At 39.9% G+C, this 23895-nt stretch overlaps 1 protein-coding gene across 1 annotated transcript in view; it reads right to left on the minus strand.

Moving 5' to 3' along the window:
* Nucleotides 1-23895, minus strand: part of LOC135882824 (vitellogenin-1-like) — a 44716-nt gene that overhangs the window by 625 nt on the left and 20196 nt on the right. Inside the window, exons 20-34 of the mRNA XM_065409851.1 lie at nucleotides 18634-18778; nucleotides 15568-15787; nucleotides 14612-14787; nucleotides 13517-14215; nucleotides 13383-13430; nucleotides 10926-11141; nucleotides 9530-9736; nucleotides 8210-8352; nucleotides 7974-8112; nucleotides 6491-6626; nucleotides 5474-5660; nucleotides 5027-5124; nucleotides 4167-4261; nucleotides 3902-4061; nucleotides 2547-2708 (exon numbers count right to left, since the gene is read on the minus strand). Coding sequence (XP_065265923.1) covers nucleotides 2547-2708; nucleotides 3902-4061; nucleotides 4167-4261; nucleotides 5027-5124; nucleotides 5474-5660; nucleotides 6491-6626; nucleotides 7974-8112; nucleotides 8210-8352; nucleotides 9530-9736; nucleotides 10926-11141; nucleotides 13383-13430; nucleotides 13517-14215; nucleotides 14612-14787; nucleotides 15568-15787; nucleotides 18634-18778 — 2831 coding nt within the window. The remainder of the gene's footprint in view (nucleotides 1-2546; nucleotides 2709-3901; nucleotides 4062-4166; nucleotides 4262-5026; nucleotides 5125-5473; nucleotides 5661-6490; nucleotides 6627-7973; nucleotides 8113-8209; nucleotides 8353-9529; nucleotides 9737-10925; nucleotides 11142-13382; nucleotides 13431-13516; nucleotides 14216-14611; nucleotides 14788-15567; nucleotides 15788-18633; nucleotides 18779-23895) is intronic.

The raw sequence follows: 23895 nt of genomic DNA on the forward strand, positions 1-23895 counted from the left end.
CCTTACCAGGTTGCTTTATCAACAGCAGCTTTAATATATCATAAACCCCTACTGCTGAAATAATCTAAATGAAATAATAATATTCATCCTCCCAATAAACATTCTGAGCTGGTTGGAGGTTTAACATTGCATATGGAAGAATATTAGAACCCGCATTTAGATTGTTTGCCTAAGTAGAATGTGCCAAGCTTCCATAATTTTATCTCTAGTTGTTTTGTCAGACATATGGGCAATATATTTACAACATATTATATTATACCAAGAGAAAATCCGGAAATGTTTGTTTGGGTTTTGGCTGTATCAGTCATCCATACTCAATGAATGAAATGTTAATGCACAATTTGGTGGAAAAATTACACCTCTCTGACCAACTTGACACACAGGTTTTGTATAACAAACTACAAAACATATTATCCTAGCATGATGCTTGAGCTGTTTGTTATTAAATATTTAATATTTTAAAGCTAGAAAATGAGAAACCCTAAAGAGTCTAGTTTTGATTTGCTTTTGCTTAGCTTTTTCTCATGCCTTGGTCTTCTAAATTTTTGCATACTAAAGGCCCAATCCTGCAAGCTTTAGCCTCATAAGTAGTCCTTACTTCTGCAAACAGTCTCAGTGGCATCAATGGAACTGTGTACCTGAGTAACTACGATGCAAGTGAGTAAGAATTTGTAGGATCTGGTCCATCAGGCAAATTGCCTGAAGTATAAACTGCAGGATTTGGCCACAGATTTATAGGGCAATAGGGGGAAATTTTCCCCTCAGTTCTGCACAGCAGTAACTTCCCTGATATTATGCTCACCCTATACGTGTTGGCCTCCCATTGCTGTCAGTAATGTGGGCTCCCACTTTGTGAGGAGCAGAGTATCAGGGCTGAGTTCTCCCTGTGTGGATCTGAGAGAAGAATTTTGCCCACATATATAGGAGTTCATTTTATGAACCTGGGAGAGAGAATTATGTTACCAGCTCTGCTTCTGCTGCTACTTATCTGGTCCATCAAACAAAAACAAAAAAAGGACATCTCTTAAAGAGTTCCATTGTAATGCTGTTGATTCCCAGCCTGAGGAAAAGCAATCATGTTACTGAAGAACACCAATGGCATCCTCTACCTTCTTTCTCCTCAGGAAAATAATAATAATAATAATAAGAAGAAAACCTTGATAAAAGAGCAAGAAGCAGAGGTGGTAGTGGGCTCCTGTGTCTGAGATTCAGTAAACGAACCAGAGAAACCTGCAGCTGCTGTGCAAGCAGCAGTGACTATGATGACTGATTTGGCTGATTTTCTTCTTTTCATTTTGTGTGAGAATGAGACAAATTTATTATAGTCTAGTAATCGAAGCAGTGAGTGGCCTAGGGTGATGACACTTCACAGATATGGAACATGGACACAAACGAAAATCTGTGAAACATGGATATGACAAGATTTTAGAGATAGCTTGGCATTGAGGGTGTCTTTTCTTTTCTTAAAAGGATTCATCTAGTCACATCACATGGTGCTGTCAGTATGCTATTAGTAATCTCACTGTGTTACTTTTCTTATTGGTTGTGTGAGCTGGGTTGCCTACTGAAGAGATATATACCCAATGTTTTCGTGAACTGCTTTGGCACATTGGGAATTCTAATAATATGAGCAAAGCATGATGATCTTTAGGAACACTGTTTAAAATCAGTCAGAGAACACTAGATTCTTCTTCTGGTATAAACTGAGTTCTATGGAGCTATGTCAGTTTACACCAGCTGGGGTGCTGGCCCAGAAGGTTAACATGCGGAACAGAGCTGTACTGGTAGGTGGCAGAACTGTTTATGGCTATGGTACATGTGAGTTGTGTGATCAATTCCTGTATATTTAAGGATTTGGAAGTAATGCACCAGAAAAGAAGAAACTCTGTAGACATGAGGCCTGATTCTCCTCTCACACTTGTGTGAATTTAGAGTATCTACTTTGTAGACAACGGAGTTGCACTAGTGTCAAGCTGATATAAGTGAAAACAGAATCAGGTCCATGCTTTTTAAAAATCTGATATGTCTGAGAGTTAAATACCTTCAAAACCAAGCTGTTTTCTGAAAAAATCAGGAGAACACCCTAGCAATATGTTTTTTGCTGATGCATTGCACATGGGCAGAGCATGGCAGCCTAATCATACTGCAGTCATGTCACATTACGTGACTGACTTTCAGTTGCTTTTCTCATCTTCGTCTACATGAAATAGCAGATTGCAATGTGACTAAAAGGACTTTTTGTTGCTTATCACAACTCAATGAAACATCTGGAAGGCATGACACATTTTTATTGGTCACTGCTGCCCCTTTTACCATCCCTAAGATTTTTTTCAGACAATACCATCTGCCAAATAATCCACATTGGCTTCTAGCTACCCATTATTGTAATTGTTTATGTAAAATATTAATGGGGTTAGGAAATAACAGCTCTGAAAGTCAGGTGGGCTAGTAGGGGGTCTGTGTGGTGCTATGCTATATCTTGACTAACTGATCTGACAGAGCTCCTCTGGTATGTGATAAAGAAAGTAAAACCAAAAAAATCCTACCTTTTGGGAAACAGGAGAAGCCAACTTTAACTGAGGTTTTCTCAGTTGGAGTACAGCCTTTCATACACTGCAGTATCCTGTCAACAGAGTAACATGTAGATTCCCTTCCATCAATAACAGGATGTCCCTTCAGTTTCACATAGCGGCGTTGCAGTTTACACCCTAAGAGGAAAAAGAAAAAGTAGTTAAACCCTAAGGAATACAAATGCTCTAATCTTTCCTTACAATAAGAAAAGTCCATATTTTCTCCTCAGCTTTTAAGTACAACTCCCCAATGACCCATTTTCACAGCAGTAAAGGTGGCAAGATCAGGACCATAGTTAGTGGGGAAAACTGATTTTTGAAAGGGGAGTTGTGTTTAAAAACTGATGGCACAGTATGGCCCAAATGAAATCCTATAGTCCACTCTTTTAGAAATAGGTCTGAAAGCTATTAAGAATAGGTGCTGTGTAAGAACAGGGACTGCTGAATTGCATTAGGAAAAATGTCAGTTGTTTGTGAGTGCATAAGTAATGGCAGCGTTTACATAATGATATCAAGACCAATTGTTGTATTGGATGATTTTTATAATGCTGCAATTATCAGCACTAAAAGGATCATTAACATTCACAGGATTCCACGTGCTATCTTGTTTCCTGACATGCTTATGGGTATGATCTTGCTGCCACTGAAATCAATGGAAAAAGCCCATTTGACTCTATTGAGACTCTTTACAAGCCCAAAGTAAATGAAAATACTGCACTGTTGGAGGGAGTGTAGTATTATTATAAATATATGCAAGGAGACACACTTATACAGTAAGAGTATTTCCCAACGCCCCCTCCCGCCCCCTTTCTGTCCAGATCCTCTGATGGGGTAAAATGGAATTGAAGTCAATGGTGCTATGCCATTTTACCCCAGTTGAGGGTCTGGCCCAATGTACTAAAATTCTCTGTGTGCTGTTTATAACATATGCAGTTTGTTTGATTAAATTAAGTCTACAGAGAGCGAGCTGATTTAGTGCACGCTCCTGCTCTGAAGCAAATCAGTGGTGAAACTTCCACTGACTTCAGTGGGAGCAAGACTGGGTCTGATTTTGCCAGTCATGGAGTAAGGAACTACTTAAGTATCAGTAAATGTGGCAGAATCAAGCCTCTAGTAGTAAACTGAATGTGAGAAAGAGTTGTATTCAACGCTTCAGATTCATTGGGAGAGTTCTAAAATAACGATTAGTTATATAAACAGAAAATGAACGACAACAGTGGTCCTTTTTATTTACAGGTAAATGTTTCTTTTTTCTTTTTTGTATTTTTAGGGGAAAAATAAAAGAAAAATGACATTTTCTCTAAGTAGAAATTGTTTTCAAATCTACTGACCTTCGGCGCAGGTTTCTTCTACCAGTACCCATGAATGGACAAAAGCTGAGCAGCTGTGTGCCAGCCTATGATTGGGCATGAGGAGTTCATTTTGCTTTTGTCCATCATTATTTCCACAAATACCACAGGTCCTTCCTCTCATCCATGAAACAACAGTAACCTATAAAGATAACACATCTTTTCTGTCGATGCTAATGTGTTGGCCCATTACAATGCAAAGGTGTAAAAGAGAAGAAAGCTAGTAATATAACAGATTCAGAAGTACCTTAAGTGTCGAGCCATCAAAAGTCACATTCGCCAGCCCTTGGTCTGGAGCTTCTACTACAACTGTTGTTTCATTTCTATAAATTTTAATGTTTTCTGTAAAAAGATACAACCGTTTACAAGTTGTTCCTCTAATTTTGAAATAGTAAAGAAATTATCTAATCTCAGGGATAATGTATATAATCATTAATTTTCATTTACAATGACTGTTTACTATTTCCATCTGAATACATTTTTTGTGGAGAGGTGAGGTCACAAATAAGAGTTTTTTCTTTTTATTTGCAAAATGCTGTTTCTCTGGATCTATATAGCTGTCATTGACTTTTCTGTCTAGTCAACAGAGCCAGCCTGATTTACACCAGCTGAAGATCTGGTCCTAAATATCTAACTTTCTCTATGATGTTCATCATCATGGCATTGCACCTACATATAAACAAGTACCAATATAGTCAAACAGCTCTGAATGCAAAATGCTTCACATTTCAGTGAGAGGATTAATCCTTATGCTTTACAGTGGCAAGCACACTATGCAAATCAATATAATAATGGGCCTGATTCACTTATTAGTGAAAATTAAGAGTATGTCAGTTGAAGTCAGGTATGTAAAACCAAAATAAGTCACAGAAGTATCAGGCCCATAGTTTTTCTTAGTATTGATACACAATTATTTTTTACATCTCGAAGTCCTCATTAAGCTTGTAAAATATTTTGGCCTAGATAATATTTAGTCCTGCCATTAGTGCAGGGGCTAGACCAGACGACCTCTCGAGGACCCGTCCAGTCCTACAATTCTATGATTCTATATTCCTGTAAATATTTAATTTCTAAATAATTCCTGGAAAGGTGAGTAACACACTGTACCTCTTTTATTTTGATACATTTTGCTGTGCGTTAACACTGGTCCGTCATTGTATGACACGAGGATAGAGGAAGATGGAGAAAGATAGAGTCTCACGCTTCTTGAAAGAAGAAAACAAATGTGTTTAACTGTAGGAACATTGATGTAAATGACCAACACAGACACAGCCCCAACTTCAGCATCCAAATTTTGAATATGCCCCCAAAGTTCAACACTGGTTGGGTTTAGGGCTCTGGTTCAACACTTTCCTGGAAATGAGAAGCCCAAGGAGGTAGCTGTGTGGGGGCTGTTGATAAGCATTACCTGAGAAATTGAAGAGAGAGGCTGGAGGGCAGAAGACGATTGCTGGTATTATGATTTAAAAAGTACCCATCATTTTTTCCAATGCAACAAAATGTAAACTAACTTCCTAAAATTCTATATAGAGACTCAAGAATGATTACACTTACGATGAACTAATATTGATGTACACCTCCCTGGAGGAAGAGCGTGGATTGACTTTTCTCGTCATGACGATGAATTTGGGGTGAGCAGTGCAGTCTTGAGCTACTACAAGGTTGCAGTCTTTATTGAATGAACATTTGTACTTCACTCTGTCAAATGTTTTGAAGTTTTCTTCCCTCACTTCACATGTGGCTGAAAAACAACAATAAAAATAAATGGCAGATGCAACTGTGCTTTGGAGATTGTCATGGAGATTTTGAAAGCTGCCCAAGAGGTCTGAATGGCCAGTTCCCATTAAAATCAATGGGAATTGGACAGCCAAATCTTCTTGGCAGCTTTTAAAATCTCAGCCTAAGTATACATACTTAAGAAAGGCACGGCAGCAACATAAAATGATCAATCAGTGTGGAATTATACTGTTGTATACCCATCACTTTTTTTGGATAAGCAGCTGAAAACAAACCATCTAGTGATAGTCTTGTTTTAAAGACTCTGTTACTATCACATTCCTGAGAAGCTAAAAGTTGAACCCATGACAAAAACTATTAGCATTTCTCCAAATTTTTCCACTGTTTGTAATAAGTATCATTAGAATTAGACAGACCCAGTCCTACTAAAAATCATGAAGTCTCCCTTCTAAGGAAAATAAATAGGATTGGAAAACTCATGTCCCTGCCCTATATCCACCAGGTCATCCCTCTCGTGGTGGGGATGACAGCCTCTTGGAAGCGACAAAGGACAGAGCCACTTGGGATCTCTGTGTGAAACCCATGAATTCCTAACCATGCAAACAGACCTGAACTCCCTGCGCCCCCCTTCCAACAACTGCTGAGAAGGCATCTCCTGTGGTTGGGGTAAGGGTAAAGGTAAGGGTTGCCAAGTTTCCCCAGAAGAACACTGCTTGAAAAGACCAAGCCCAAAGCTGACAGGAGACAGAGTCACTGGAGGGGCCAAGTTTTAACTATTACAAATAACCATTGTTCATTTATCAGGGACTAGACCAGTACTGAAGTAACATTTACATTGATCTTCTTTAGCTATCAGTGAAGATATTTCTGGAAGGAAATTCCAAGCAGTCACTTCTCGAGCCTGAGAAGCTGGAGCTGGGCTCACAGGCAAAGCAAATGGAAGTGGGAAAGCCTCATAGTAAAGGGTTAGCTGAAAAAGAAGCAATGAAAAGGCTTTAGGATATGTTTAGTCATACAATTTGGTCAATCATAACAAGCAAAAAGACTCCCCTTGTTAAAAATTCCCTAAATATGTATTTGTATAACTGGAGTCATTACAGTCTTCCCAGGACATTGTGGGCACCCAAACCTAACATATATATTTTTATGAGCTCATTATCTTTTATTTTATTATCACTTGTACATTTTCTTGAGAGATTATCTTTAAACGATTATTTAAAGACATAGGGAATTAAGATGCACAGATGATGTTTACGGTATTGTTAAATGACTTCCTTAAAACGAAAAACCAAACCAAACAAACCACCACACCACAGGGTGGCTGAATAATAAGTTCTCTCTGCCTTATCCTGTCCCACTGCAACTAGGTACTAAAGAGCATGTGTTAGCTGGCAGTCTTACAGAATGAAAGTTGGCTTGATGTGATTTTGGTTAAGTTCGCATACCATAGAGAAAGACACATTAAATATATCTAGATAAACAGGTCATACACCACTCCCTCATTATCACATATGAAAACCCCCTGGAAAATTGAAGTACAAGGGTAGGTTAAGGACACACACATTTCCTTTATGGAAAGCCAAGCTGTTGTTAAATTACACCAGACCCACTAGGGGACATTTTTCATAAAGATGCACAGGGATTTAGTGGACAAAGACCAATTAATCAGTTGGAGTCTGCAGACTACATCTGTGCAGGCTGCTGGCAAAACATACCCCTTCTTGTTTGTTCAGAGAAGGGCTTCATTTGGGAGTTCCAAGGTTTGATCGGTGAGTAATGGACTGCAAGAAGCACCGGGCTGTAGGACTCCAGCACCAGGCAGCATATAGGTGCAAGTAAGGTTAAGCACTAGCTATAGTCTTCCTCAATGCATCCTTTGTAAGTCACACACCCCGTACTCCTGAGAGCCCAGGATAAAAACAAGCAAAGTGTGTGGGCAGGATGGGCATATCTGAGGAGATATCAGCTTCAGTGCTACCCTCCGCATACAAATGAAACATTTGGCTACAGGCTTCCCTTTTGGGCATTACTCCACAGGCCAGACTGAGTTGGTCCTGTGAAGTTGGTGGCTCTTTCATTATGAAAGCATTGAGTTCCCAAGAACTTCTAGTAATGCTGATCACGTTTTTATCTTGTGCTTTATGGCACACTACAGGATCAAGCCCGGTGTATTCAGGATCTACGGTAGCTCGTGTAGGAGGTAAGGTTCTGCATTTTTCCTTTCTCAGAATTAGCCTAGATGTATTACCCAAAGTCAAACTATATAACTAGAAAGTATATTTGGAAAAACAAACAAACAAACAAAAGGTCCACATACCCCAGGAGCCTTTATGACTGTATTAATTGTCCGTGGTGAAGTTGCAACTGCTCTTACTACAAGCTCCTGAGAAGGATTTTTCTGATACACTTCTGAGAAGCCCATCAGGTATGCTATTCCAGGAACAAATTCCATAGTTCTAGAGATAAACAAGATGTGACATACTCAGAAACTTCATAACACCAACCAATATAACAAGAACAACACAACAAATGACAAGGTAGCAGACTGCATACGTTATAGTTGTCCTCCTTATCCAGGATGGAAGTTTTGTCCAAGCCAGCTTCACCTGTACAGCTGGATTCCTTGAAATTTGGCCTGTGGAAGCTCTTGCTTCAATTCTATACTCCCGGCATTCCTTGCCCCACCTGAACCTGGCCTTTATGAGGAAGAGAAAAAGTCATTAGAATTTTGGAAATGAAATCATATAAAAAAAATCTGTCATCATATCAAAATACATGATCTCTTTATGAAACTTCAGTGAAGTCTTCAATGCTCCTAACTCATTCACTAAATATACTTGTGGAGGAGCTTTGGCTACATCTGGAGGAATATGGGGATGAACGGTAAGGGTAGTAGGCCAGGCTGAATGTTCCCATTTTGAACGTTCAAAATCTTGCACTGAAACATGACCTAGAATTCTGCAGTGTGACATTTTGCTGAGATGCATTACATTTTGCAAATTCATCACCAATCTGTATATTTAAAAAAGAAATGGCCTGCTCCTCTAGAAAGTTCACTTTTACAAAAATGTCTGGTTTTGCAAAGATAAACAATTTTCACTACTGACAATTCTGATGAAATTTTGAAACTGCAGCCACAAAAGGCAGACGTCTGGAGATCACTGTACACGTACATAGCTCTGCAGATGAAGGCTTCCACGACTGGGACATGTGGGCATTGCTGTACGGAGAGGCTTGAAAATAGAAACTGCAAACACAGTGCCCTAATTCCAATGCTTTCAGGCATCAACTGTACACCCAACATGACTTCAGCACCTCTCTTATATGGAAAGAAGGAAACAAAATGTCCTTGAAGTGGCACGGTGGGTGAGGTAAAATTTTGTATTAGGCCAATTTCTGCTTTTGAGCCACACAGCGCTCTTCTTCAACTCTGGGAAAGGTACTCTGAGCAGCATAGCCAAATGCAAGATGGAACACCTTGTCTCTCTAATATCCTTGGACCGACATAACAACTATGCTGCATACAACATTTGAAGTGGCTGTCATTTGAAATGTATGTATAAAGAAAGGAATGAGCCAGATCCTCAGCTGGTGTAAATTGGCACTTGAGCTGTTCAAACATTTTCAAATTTTGAAAATTTAGCTACAAATGTTTTTCAAACAAATTTAGAAAATTTTCACAAATTTATTTTCCTGTTTTTCAGTGGTTGCATTTTTTCAAAAATTCAAAATTTTGATGAAAAATATTTGGGAAAAATTCCAGGAAAATTTGTCTTCCTTGTTTCACCATCTCTAATCAGTATAGCCATCTGGTTATTTGATACTGAGGGGCCTTTTAAAGCTCTCACTTGGTGGAGCTAGTTGTATCTTTACCTGTGCTTTGAGAGGCAATACTACAGAATCAGCACACGCTTTCCAGTTAGTTTCAGCAAGCTGAACCACAACCAGTTGCATATCGACTTTGGCAGCAGCAGAGTTAATATATGCTGTGGCTTGGTAACCTTGATTTTTGTTGTCACTCCTAACTGCCCGAGCCACAATGGTGAGCCCAGGTGGAAGTACGTCTCCCAGGAAATTGGGCTGAAAAACAAAACAAAAATGGCAATGCTTAAATACACATGTATATTCAGTGGTGAACGTTGGATTCATTTCGTACTGCACCGATAGCTGTACAGCAGTACAGAGCCTGGGTTGGTTGAGAATGAACATAGTTCCAGACTCTTATTGTTATTTCAGTGTAAGTTTTGGTGGGTTATTCTCCTTTTTTATTTCAGTAGAATAAAGAATTTTAAAAAGATGCAGTTGTCTTGACACAAGAGCCACGACTTACTTAAGACATGTCAATGGACTTATTAAGATTTTGTGTATTATTTTTAATATTTAATCGATTTCTAGAACATTGGATATTACCATAGCAATATATTCATTCAGAAGCAACTCCTTTGAGCCATAATGAGAGATGTGAGTTCCTTATTAATTGCAGTATTCATACAATATTATGAATCCTTTGGATATTTAACTATGTATTTGGGCCAGGCTGGTATATTATTATTAAGATACAATTACTTGGAATGGATTCAGAATACCACACTAAGGATTGTGAACAGTTAGTGAGCTAATTGGTGCTTACAGAAATGTTTGTTTCTCCCTAAAAGTAATGGATCAGTTTTACTGAGCACATGGCCAGATTTTGTCTCTGTTACACTGGACTTACACTGATGAATTCTGTGACTCTACTCTGGAGAGTAAGCACTGCAAAACCAGGATTTAACATTTAAATGAATAGGTGGGTTTTTTTCATATTCTCAATGAATATATAAATTATATAGGACACATGCCTAAGTTGTGTTTTTCAGTACAGCTGGTTGAAAATTTTCTGTCAAAACAGTTTTTGATGGAAAATACCTTATCAATGACATGGAAATTTTCACCAAAAATTTTAATTTTGGAGTTTTCATTAAAAAAATTGAAAATCTTTCCATTTCTAGCCACCCAAAAGGAAACTTTTCTTTGAAAGTTTTTGACTGCTGAAAACGCCAAAAAAAAATATTGAAAAATTTAGTCAAGAAAGGAACTTTAAAAATCTTTGTCACAATTTTTCACAGGAAAGAAATCATTTCTGGTTTTCAGCTTGTAAAAAAAAAAAAAGATCTCCCTGTAGGGCATTTTCCGGAGAGCAATGACTCATTGGGGTTAATGGCTAGAGGCACAGGCAAGGTCAACAATGCCCCTTACGCAGTCTAATTCCCAGGCAAAGAGAAAATTTCACCTCATGTGCAAAGCTAGAATCGCTGCTGCTGCTGCTGCTGCTGCTGCTACTGCTACTACTACTGCTGCTGCTGCTGCTGCTGTTCCTGCTGCTGCTGCTGCTGCTACTCTCTCTGGTGCTGCTGCTGGTACTGTCGCTGGAGCTGCTGCTGCTGCTGCTGCCTGACTGAGGGGAAGATGATGATGATGAGCTGCTTGATGACGCCTGATCTGGATTCTGTAGAAGAGAAATAGGTAAAAGACTGTATGATAGGTATTTGGCCAAATCCAGCTCTTATCATGAAAACCAGGAGCGGCGCCAGGGTTTTGGCGCCCTAGGCGGGAGTCCTTCCGTGCTCCCGATTGTCGGTGGCAATTCTGCGGTGGGGGGGTCCTTCCGCGCTCCCGGTCTTCGGGGCACTTCGGAGTGAAGGACCCGCCGCAGAATTGCCGCCGAAGACCCGGAGCGCGGAAGGACCCCCCCGCCGCCGAATTGCCACTGAGGGCGGCAAAATGCCGCCCCCCCAAATCCTGGTGCCCTAGGCGACCGCCTAGGTCGCCTAAATGGAAGTGCCGGCTCTGATGAAAACTTCCTCTCCTAACTGGAAGCTCTTGTGTCAGTAATCAGATACTATGTCACACGGAGGCACCTAAACAGTGTAACATATCATTATAAAACTAGAGCTGGTTAAAAATATTTTATTTGTATAAAAAAGGGCAGGATTTTTTCATTACAAATTTCACAAAACCATTTTCCTATTTTGTGACCAGCCCTAATAACAAGAACTTTACAGGAAGAATCCATAAAGCCACCACATTTTCCTCCTCATTTAAGTACCTCCTTAAAACTCACCTCTGCTGTGATGCACACAGAATCTGCCTTCTGATAATGTCTAGGCAGGTGGCAAGCTCTTATTACTGCTACTGATTGTCTAAGAATTCTGCACATAGCTAGTCTGTGCTAAAATATCTTATTATTTTGTTATCCCTTTCTCCCCCCCCCCCCCCCCAACATGCCACGCCTGCTTGTTATTTAGTATATGGTTCTACACCACCTAACTCAGAATAGCCTTGATCTTGTTGAGGCTTCTAGGACTACAGCAATATGCAGGTATTATAATAATATTATCAATAATAAAAATGATTACCAGTCCATTGTGGCTGCTCTAGATGACACCATAGTATTCTTCACATTCTGACATTGGATATTAAATTATTTGGGGTCACTCACTCTTCAGAATGTCCACGTGAAATGAACATAAAAGTCATTTTTCTCCTCCCATCTTCCCAGTAACTGCTCTACAAGTCCTCTCCCTCCAAAGTGCTCTGTTTAATGCCATATACTCTATACATCACATGCTAATATGTCTTCCCTTATGACATCCCACAACTTTTCCTTGAGTCAGCCTCTCTGTCTCTTTCCTTCAATCTTCATCTGTTGGACTCTCTTACTCGTACAGTTGTCAAGACTGTCCTTTACACGATCAAACCAACTGAGCCTGCACTCCCTCATTTTTTTCATTTATAAGAATTATTTTGAGAATGTATCAAACATACACATTCCTCATGTGGTCTTTCTTACTTATGCCACTCATCCATCTCAACATTCACGTTTTTCTGTGGAACAGATCACTTGCTCATATTTCTTCTTTGAAGCCCAACCCTCAGTGCCAGACTTTAAAACTGGATGGACTAGTTTTATAGACTTCCCCTTTAATCTTACTGGTATCTTCCTGCCACATATTACACCACTTATCTATCTCCATTTGAGCCAGGCATTTATTACCCTAGCTCTAATTTCATCCTCTACTTCCCCATTTTCTGGAACCCAGATACTTGACATTTTGTGGTTTTGGTATTGTCTGTCCATCTAGTTGTAGGAATAATTCTTCAGTGGTCACATTATTAAAATTACATACCATATATTGTTTTTCCTCTGCTTATTTTGAGTCCAAGTCTCTCCTACACATCTCTCTATTTATAAAGATCCTCTTCTAGACTATCTTTCTTCTCACTGCGTAGAATGATATAATCTGCAAACAACATGCACCAAAGTGCCTCCTTCTTTTGTATGTTCCTTGTAAGGGTATCCAGGATGAAGATAAACAAGAAAGGGCTCAATGCTGATCCCTGATGCACTCCCACCTTTACCGATCATTCTTCTCTTTCACTACTAGGAAGTTTTGACTGTTGACATTGCACCTACATATATGGCTTTAACAAGCTGCACACAAAGTTTGGTATCATTTTCTCCCTCGTACACCTCCGGATGACTTTCCTGGGAACTTGGGCAAAGATCAATGAACACTATGTGAATATTTTCCCTCTTCTCTCTGAATTTTTCTGACTAGCTGCCTCAGCTCAAAATCAGCATCTATTGTCAATCTTCCTGGCACGGAGCTATATGGGTTTGTTCTAATATCTACTTCACTTCTTAGTTTAATGATCATTAAAGTAAACACTTAAATTTTGGACTTACCAAATGGGACTTGAAGCGGAGTCGGTACATTTCTGGAACGTGCTGTTCCTGCAAAATTCCAAAACAAATTATTGCCTGCAATGATTCAACAAGAATCAGATCACATTCAACTATGATACATTAAAGATGGTTACCCAATCTCCAGATGAGTCATAACTGCTGCGACTGGTGTATTGAGACTTAGCATGTTTCCTCTCATCTTTTCTATCAGTTTTGCTGAAAGGATACGACTCCTTGGAACGCTTCTTGGCATCGTAGCGAGCTTTATCAGCATTTTCACTGCTGCTGCTGCTGCTGCTGCTGCTGCTGGGTCTGCCGGTGGTGGTTTCACTGCTGCTGCTGCTGCTGCTAGAGCTGCTCTGCTGTTTGCGTGCAGCCTTGGAATGTTTCTTCTCGTGAAAACCTCTCTCTTTATCAGCACTAGTAGCGTGTACAGTAGGTGGTTTCTTAGAATGTGTCTTAGCTGTATGTTTTCCTCCAACAGCTTTGCTGCTGCTGCTACTGCTGCTGCTGCTGCTGCTGCTGCTACTGCTGCTGCTGCTTTTCCCAAATGGAGATAACTTCTTTACTTTGGTTTTAGAATGCCCTTTGCTGCGGGGCCCTTTCTGCTCATGTTCTTGATGCCCCTTCTGCTGTTTCTTGCTTGGTGGGCCCAATGAATCGTCAAAGGAAGATACATCTTTCTTCTTCAGATTTACCTGGTCACCTGCCTTACGCTGAGAATCACTGCTGGACTGGCTGCTGGATGAGCTGGAGCTACTGTTGCTGCTGCTGCTGCTGCTGCTAGAGCTGGATGATGATTTTCTGTCTTTTCGGATAACGAGTGATTTTTCCTAGTAGAAGACATGAGCAGAGAAAGACAATTATTATTCTGTTCACTTGCGGACGTTTTTAAGTAAAATGCTCTTCTGAGAGAAAGAAGTCTTTCTGCTGTCCTTCAGAAAGCAAGGTCTCGTCCCCAAGTAGAGACTTCATCTCTGTTTATAACATATTTTAGTGATGTCCACATGGGATGGTGCTCTAAACCAATACATTTAGATGACTATATGTAGAAGTTATGGTGCATAGAATTATGCATGACTGAAGTTAATACTGTATGATGTTATTTCCTACACTATCTAAAGTACTAAGTTTGCCTTGTTATTGTCACTTTATTTACTATTAAGAGTGTACTAAGTGTGTGTATATTGTCCCCTGCAAGTCTAGAAGTGTATATATTAGATAAGTACCTGGGTCTGGACTGTGGGATCATCAAGGATTTTCTTCAGTTTTTTAATTGCCTCTTTGCCAGAAGCTAGTTCCGTTTCTGTGTCTTCAAATTTTACTAAACGCACCATTTTTGCAGCAGCCTGAGCACCTGCTTGGATTGTTACTTGTATTTTCTCAATTGATGACCCTGTATGGACTGACATTACATGGCAATTAATATCACTGTTGCTGGTTATTGTTATTAATAGCAGTAGAGGACTACACTAGCCGTACTATTGTATAACAGTATTGTTACTGTTTTTTGTTGTTAATAGCAGTAGAGGACTACAATAGCCCAGAATGTGCCAATTTCTGCTTTTATATTGTATGTGGGAGATAAAGCAACATTTTTTTTGCAGTTATATTTGCATTTGGTGAAAATGGCTATTTCTGGTATTTAGTGACTTCGATAGTGTGTCATGCAAATTGAACTTACATATATTTTTCAGTGTTGAGCATGACGCTAGATTCATTTCAAGTGAATAAAAAATTGCAGATAATCCAGTCAGCACATCCAGGTCACTGGAATAAATTGCTTTTTTTTTACCAGAGTTTATTGGCGGTGCCTTACTTGGCAACAGCTCTGATAAGAGAATTATACATTTGTTGCCATATCGGTCTTGGCAAATTAACATGAATTTCTGTGTTTATATATTAATTAATTAGATATTGTGCTTGCCTCTGGACATTTAAAGGATGGTCCAGAGTTCAGGCCATTAGCCTGGGACTTGGGAAACCTTTGTTCAATATCTTTCTCTGTTACAGATTTCATGTATGACCATGGACTAGTCATTTAGTCTCTCTGGAGTGTCGTGACAATAAATATATTAAATATTGTAAGGTGCTGAGATACTAAGGGCCATGAATAGGGGCCATGAAAGTGCCTAAGATAGAAAGACAAATATTTATTAGTTTCTCTCAAGACAATAGTATTTACCTGGTTTGCAGGTAAGTTTAAAAGCATTCTCCCCAACCAGATAATAGAGAGGAGCCTTTCTGATAAATGCAGCATTCACACTTTTCCTTTCTGCGCAAATTTCAACTCCAAATGTACTTGCATTGAAGCACATGGAACGAACAGATGGTACTTTCTGTTGGGATGATTGTCCAGCTGAATAGATGTTTCCTGTTGAAATGATTTCTGAAGACAGTCTACCCTATTGTGTAATAAACACATGTCAATGTTAGATTCTGTGACGCCAATAATAAAAAATATCATCAAATTGTTAAGTCTCCTGTTTTAAGAATAGATTCCTGTATGTTTTATAGAGGTGATTAATTGATTTGCTTGAGATTCTGGTCGTCTGACATGGAATGACCTTGTTGTCAGCTGGTCAAATTGGCCATGTCATCTCATGGTCAAGTAGGCCATGTCATCTCACGTTTATGGTATCTATTTAGAATAGAAGGGGAAGGAGCATCAGGATTTAAGGCTGGAAAATGGAGTTCCACCTAATCGTGCTAATTATTTTATTTGGCTTTGTTTGTTCAGTGATTCAAGCTGTGTTTACTGAATCCCAGTATCTTGGTAACCCTATAATGACTGTAGAAGTTCTAGACAAAAAGAAATTTATAGTATGGAATTCTGTCCTACAATAAACATTGAGCCAAATTGTGGAGCCCTTACTCAAGTCAATGGAGCATTTGCCTTGATAGGGTTCTAATAAAGACTACAGGTTTCATCAGCTAAGAAAGCCACAAAGATCTCCTAGATGGCCATAGTGGATGACATTAGAAAGTGCTTCCCCTAAGCATTCCATATATGGCAAACAATGGTTCCAAAGGACCCAATGAATTACAGTTAAGAGGTTGGAACTAAATCTGTGCAATGCAATTTATGGTTTCCCTGATCAATGAAGCTAACAGCTAAATGGACAGAACCATGAGTTTCCACCAGCCAGGTGCATAGTGCCTCTTTAAATGTAGTAAAAGGTTTACAACCAATTTTACTTTTTCATAAATGAGTAAATACTTCACATTTTTGTGGACTGCCTGACAAGATTCCTGAGTTGTCAGAGGCATACTCTAAAAATACAGCTTTTAATGGTAGCTCTTTCTTTTGTAGGTAAATTCCAACTATGCTGGGAATCGTTCAAGTTAGGCTTATCATTTAGTTACTGTTCATTTAGCGTCAGTTCAACAGTCAGGGCCAGATTCTGTGCTGCAGCTCTCCGCAGATGCAGCAGAGAGACACAGACTAGGAGGATTCAGCTTGTTTCAGTGCCACAGGGGCTGCTCCACCTTCTATACTCCTGGGGGAATTCTACACCACTGCATGCATGCATAATTAATGAGCCATGCATATTTTTATTTTTTTGCTGCAGTTCTGCCTTTTGTCCACCAGAGGGTGCTGTGGCGCTAGAACACAGCAGCAGCTCCCAGCCAGCTAGGGAAGAAAAGAGCCTTCTTCACAGCAGGCCAGGTCAGGAGATAGGGGCTATGAGGAGACAGACAGCGTGAATGCTGGCGGGGTCAGACAAGGGCTCATAAGGGCTAGTGGGGGAGGATAGACTGGGGCAGGAGCTGAATGGGAGTGGAGGCATAGGGCCACAGGGGGAAGGGAGGTGCAGGGCCACATGGTGATGGGGGAGGGGGTGCAGAGCTACATAGGGACATAGGGTGTCTGAGTGGGGGCATAGAGACACATGGGGATGAGGCGGGGGTGCAGGGCCACATGGAGATGGGGAGAGTAGATGTCTGAGTGCAGGTGGGGGGACACATGTGGACAGGGGGTGCAAGGACACACAGGGATGTGGGGAGTGGGTGTCTTAAGTGGTGGTGGAGGGACATATGTGCCTGACTGAATGGAGGAGGCTATGGGTCAGCCAGGATCTGTATGGGGGAAGCTCCCTAACAGTCCCTCTCCCTGCCCGCCCCCCAAAAAACCCCTGTTCCATACTTTTCCCACCCATACCCAACAACCTTCCAAGTTCACACCCAGGCTCCTTGTCAGCAATTATTTCCCTTTCACTCAGATCCTCCATTACCCCTGACTCTCCCCAGCCTTTGCACTGCCTCTGGGGCGCGTGGGAAATATGGTTCTGTATTGTAGTTTAAACAAATTATTACTCAGATTTCTGTATTAATATGCATAGTAAGTAATCTATTTGTCAAAAAACATTTTCTGAATCTTTATTTGTCTGTTACACACATACTTGCTGACAGGTATTTTGAAATAAATGACCAAAAATAATTGAAACTGGTGTGACTATACTGAGTTATTTTGACAAATAAAATATGCAGAATTTTGCAGAATTTGAAAATATTGTGTGCAGAATTTTTCATTTTTTGGCACAGAATCCCCCCAGGAGTACTTATAGCAGCCTCCCCATGATTGCCTATAGGCTTTGCCACAGCAAAGCACTATGGCCACTCTCCTTTGGACCCCCATCCCACCCATGAACCAATTGCCAACATACCCCTCTGACAGAGGCTGTGAGGGAGACAGTACAGTGTTGTGTACGCCATCCCTTGTTGCTCTTGCATTGGAGGAATTCTCCACAGGGCCATTGTGTCTCTTATATGTTACTAGAGCATCACGAAGACGCTGAACTAGAAAGCCCTTACTGAAAACTGTGTCCCCAAAATGGAATTATAGTCAGTCATTTGACTTGTCACAAAAACAGACATTCATCCCTGAACCAGAAATGCCCCATTCCTCAACATCAAATCAACATCTGTTAATTTACAGGAAGGCTACATGAGAGTTACAATGCATTTAAAGGGTTGTGGGCCTTTCCCATAGGAAATTGCAAAAATTAATTATTCAAGACAATGTTATAGTTTCTAAAAACAATTATGTTAGCCTGACACTGTGATTAAATTCCAGATTTTTGTTATATCATTACTATTGGGTTATTTTTGTCCGAAGGTTGTACTTGACTCATTTTGAAAAAAAAAAATGGGTCAGAAATCATTAATACAAATTCACTTCTGGATAAAGGAGATAATCTTACACAGATCAAAAAAACAAAAGGAGTGTTCAAAATCCAATATGTGTTACCCTTATTTTATCACTCTCGCTTGATGCGGAACCTGAATCGAAGGACAGCTTCATTATGTCAGGCACTGCCTCAGGTAGAAGAACTGGCGTCATCTTAGTGGCAGCTAAGTCTTCAAGATTTCGTGTAACAGCATATGTCTTAGACCTGCAGAATAAACATGAAGGGGAATGTTGTATCGATAAGCACTTCTGAGGAAAAGATCTGAATTATATCTTGTGGCATGTACTTAGCAACAAACATCCTACCTTGCAAATTACTTCACAGATATTTACAGAAGTCATCCTGCTAGTGAGATTGTCAAGCCCTATAAAGGCTGCAGAGAAATGTAGACCAACATTTTCAAAGTTGGGTGCAATCATTGAAAGCAGTGGGCTCTGTGCATGTAAGCATGGAAAACGGGGCCACTTAGTCTGGTGTCTAGCTATGGATTTAATTGCTTAGCTTTTGGCTCCCAAGTTTGGAAATTACGGCCTTCTTTTTAATTTTCAAAATTGTACATAGCCTAGAAAAGACTAGCACTTGGGATGCTTGTTTCTAAACTGTTACTTCATCCTCTCTTTTTTATAATTAAAAATAATAAACACCAGGGAAAGTACGCCATGAAATGTAAATTCTTGTGTGACATTTATTAAAAATGCCATTGAAGAGAGGCGCCGAGAGTCACCTGAACAAGACATCCGCAACTTGCTGCAACTGCATTATCGCTAGAATCATTGCTTTTCCCAGACCAGGAATGTTCAGAACTTTATTTACATAATAATATTCAGTACCGAGGTTCCTAAGCTGTTGTTTATGGACTGCTGGTGGTCCAAGAGCACTCAGATCTGGTACTAGTAACATGGGATGAGATTCTGTATTGCACCCCTTAGAGGCTCAGAATGAGAAGGGGGCTGAGGTGGCTTTAAGCCACCTTTGTGCCTTCCCAATCCTGGGCTGCTCCATGGCCTGGAGAATCCTCCCCCAGCCAGATGTGCGGCTTTTAAGGTCCCTTTACACCTCTCCAGCCCTTTTACCAGGTGTAAGGGGGCCCACACAGAGATGAGGATCTTACCTCTGGTGCTTGCTGTTTATTTCTAGCTGTTTAATAGCATTAAAATACAACTAAAAATACCTTATGTACTCTCCTAATGTTTCTTTTTCATGTCACCAATTGCCGTAGCTACCACAGGGTTGTTATGGGATTGTGAATGAGAGGAGGTGGCCTGCCTGACCGCGAATGGGGAGATGGCCTATGAGATGATCTCTATTATAATGAGGTCCACACTGTGTGAAAGTCTGAGCGCTCTCAATCTTCCCTATTTGAAAGGTGAATTTGTATTCATTTGATGGTGCTCTCTTCCTCTTGAAGACTCTTGCCATGCTGCGTGCACTGTAAAGCACACAATTGCACTTCATGTGGAACACCTCAATAAAACACGTGTCACCCAGGGGGGCTTTGTTTGCTTTTCCTGCTCTCCCATTTTAGCTAAGGACATGACAGCAACGCTCCATGCTGAGCGTGAGTAGAACCTTGAAGAATGGAATCTGAAGTGAAATATTCTTCCTAACAAGCTGAGTGGATAAAAGAAAATACAAATCAACATGCATTTCAGATGGCTCATCTGGATAAGGGAGACAAAGGAAAAAGCAAATGGCTTTTATTTCAGTCCCATTCAATAATTTAAATGACCACCGAACAGCAGGCTGGGTCTCCAGGCACAAAGTTCTCCTATTCCTTTTTTTTTTTAAGTATTATTTTTTTATGCCAATAGTCTACTCCTGCCACCTAACGAAAGCGGAGGATCAATTCCTCCCTGTTGTGCTCAGAGAGCTGACAATGCAGCTGCATCAGAGGTGACACATGTCAATGTCTGCAGAATCACACAGCACAGTAAAAATAGGCTGTAAGAGCCAACTCTGGCTCTTTAACAAGAAAAAAACAGTTACAAAGAGGGCCTACAGCTATGATATGAAAGAATCTGTTCTCTGTGATCCCACACAAGGGAGAAAATAAAAGGGAGATTTTCCAATATATGTATTAGTGTATTTCTTGGATAACAGAAGAAGCTGTTCATTTATCTGTGATATAATATCAGCCAAATTCAATGTGTGTGTGTGCGTGCGGGGGGGGGGGGGAAGGATTCTGTTGAACTGGGCCCATTTATGTCAGCAGCGAGTGTTGTCCTAAGTACTAGCATAGAAAAAAGAAAATAAGAGCTATATATGAATATGTTTCATTATTTAAAAAAAGTCTTTATTCATTTTAAAACACTACCTATAAGAACTACATAAATGATACGCAAGTAACAACCCTATGGCCAAATTCTGATCTCATTTGCACCAGTGAAAAGCCAAAGTACCTCCGTTGAAATCCACAGAATTACTCTTGATTAATAGCAGGAAAAATTAATTCAGAATCTGGCACAAGAATGTTAAAAAAATAAAGTTTTGAACTGGTATGGAACTTCCCTCCCACACATGCACACCACATCTCCTTAGTAATGTCCTGTACGACACACTGGCCCACTTGTGTACTCCTTCCTAGGAGAGTGAAATTATCCCATGTCACATAAAATTGTGCAATTCTGTCATTAATCTCATTTATAAGAGGCTCCTGTGAAGCAATTTCTGCTAGGCCAACCTACAATTTTTTAAAAACTGGGACACAGCACTATGCAAGCGAATGTATATATTTCAATAGCTTGTCATTATGAATATGAGATACATTTTCAAAGCGTGCATTCTCTGGCATCTCTCCATACATATACTTTAAGCACAAGGCTCTGATTTTCCCCAAAGCTTATTTACATTTCTTCCTGTAAATGTTATAGGAAAAAATATGTTTTTAAGTAGCCATCTGCTGGCAAGCTGAATATAATACCAATAAATATGCAAAACCCAATAAGTGTGTGGAAAAGGTTTTAAAAATACCTAGGGTTTGTATTGTTTCTCAAATTCAGTTTAACTTTGATTGGATTGGATTGAAACAAACGCTTTGTATTTTTCATGTAGTATTATTAATGGGTAGTTGTGATATGTGTTGAAAAGGGAGTCTGAGTCCTAAATTTGCTGTCTTGTCTTGGGGCTTCAGTGTCTTTATCATCAACACTTTAAATCAATTCTTCAAAAGTCAGTGATTTCTCATCTGGGTTTTTATTTGCTGCTGGAGTCTCATGCATCTCACCATTCTCACAGAAATGGTGTACCAGCCTAGATAATATTGAACCAGATTTTACTCACATGCCCATGGAAGTCTGGTCGCTCTCAAAGCATGAGTGCCAGGAGACAGTCATGCTAGCTTCCCCATGCAGCCAACTATCTTCTCACTATCTGTAATGTCACTGTAAGCTCTCAGTGCAGGTTGGTTGGACTAGGTGACTTTTTAAGGTCTCTTTCAGCCCTGTGTTTCTATGGTGCCTAGGTAGCTCACTGACTGTGAAGTCCATAAAGACTGAGTCAAAGTGCCATATTGTAAAATATAGTTTCATTATGAAGGCTGCTCACAAATGGCTCTAAATAGCAAACACCTCCAACTTCTCAGCTTCCCCTTAAGAACCATTCCCTGTGGTTTCTTTAACAGAGGATACAAAGGTAAATAGTGTCAGAAAATTTCCAAAATATTGAATCCAATAGATTTCTTATAACTTGACAGGAAGCACTGAACTATTCAAAATATCACGCAAAACAAATCCATATTAAATTAAGGTTTCCTGCTAATTCTCCATATATTGATTTAATATTTTTCCTTTTACTTTTAAGATTTTACTTGTCCCAGAAGTACGTTGGTGACATGGTTCAATCTTTTGTTCTCTGATCATTCCCCTTATGTGCACATTGTTTCATTCTGAGTGCATATGCCATTACTCACTTGTTTTGTAGCATAGTTTTGAAATTCTTTTATAAGCATAAGAAAAATTGATGGTGATAAAAATTTGCTCATCTTTGCTAGAGTCTATACCATTAATGTATGTGTTTGATTAGGCATTATCTAATTATTTCTATCTAAGATGATTTCAGGTGACATATAATTTACTGTGCTTTGATACTCAGAGGTGAGCAAGGGGAAGTGGTTTGAATAGGAAAGTGTGGCTCCCGAGTTCTAATCCCACAGTTCTAATGTTGGCTCACTCTCTGACCTGGAACAAGTCATTTAACATTTCTGTGTCTAAGTTTCCTTTTCTGACAGACAAGGAAAATAACTATCTAGTTTTGCAGGAGTGTTGTACATTAGTTAAAGTTTGTATAACAATTTGAAGCTCCAGGTAAATGCTCAGCATTATTATTAATATTCATTATTATTATTTATTTCCTTAATATTCCCTTTAACCTGTCCCACACTGGGACCCACTCAGAGTGTTTGGCATAAATATCCCTTTCTAGCTGATCTCAGGAATGAACGTGTGGTCCATGCAAGAGACTGAACAAACAACTTTGGGCCATGACCCCTTTGAAGCTCTTGCACAGATAACTGATGCTCTGTCAACTGTGGAAGAACTCGCCCCTTTGTTTAGGCATCTGGAATGCTTCCTGAGCATGTTCACTGGAACCCCCAAAGTCATTGTGGAGAACCTGGTTATGATCACTCTTGATGGAGTGAAGGATTCACGCTTGGAGGAGGGTGTAATACAGAATGTCTAATAAGACAGTTTGCGACCATAATAGGGAGAGGGGACTTTTAAGGGCGAATAATGATCAGCCTCCATGACTGCTAAACTGAAGAGGCCTGCAGAGCTTCCAGGAGCCAGCAGCCATGAATGCTAACTTCAGGTGGGTCAAACACTGAATTCTTTCATTGCTGCTATATTCCTAGAACAGAAACTTGTTAACATTTCTGGGCACTGTAGATTTCTGTTGTTGCTGGCACTTCTCCTTTGTGATGAATTTGCAGCTTGGCTATCTGTGTCTTTTGTATGTGAACATTTTCCTAAGCTTTGGTCTGCTGCTTTGATTCCTTGGACACTCTCTTTTTTCCCCCTCCCTGCCTCTCTTTGTGCTTGTATTTCTATCTGTTTTTGGTTCGTTGCATCTGGCTGCAACAGTTTTCCAGAGTGTTTTGCAGTTGCATGAATGGTAGTAAATCAAGTAGACCAATCAGGCAAGACGATCAAATGCCCACCACAGGAAAACCAGATAAAAACACAAGAAATGCTGAATTCTGTACAATTTTAAAACATTGAATGTGTGTATGTGTGTGTGATTAGCAATGTATTCCAATTATAATCAATGGTGTTCATTCTGCTTAAACCTAACCTTATGCTTTCAAATGCAAACTTTTTAATACA

Source organism: Emys orbicularis, chromosome 8 (assembly GCF_028017835.1).
Source record: "Emys orbicularis isolate rEmyOrb1 chromosome 8, rEmyOrb1.hap1, whole genome shotgun sequence".
NCBI lineage: Eukaryota > Metazoa > Chordata > Testudines > Emydidae > Emys > Emys orbicularis.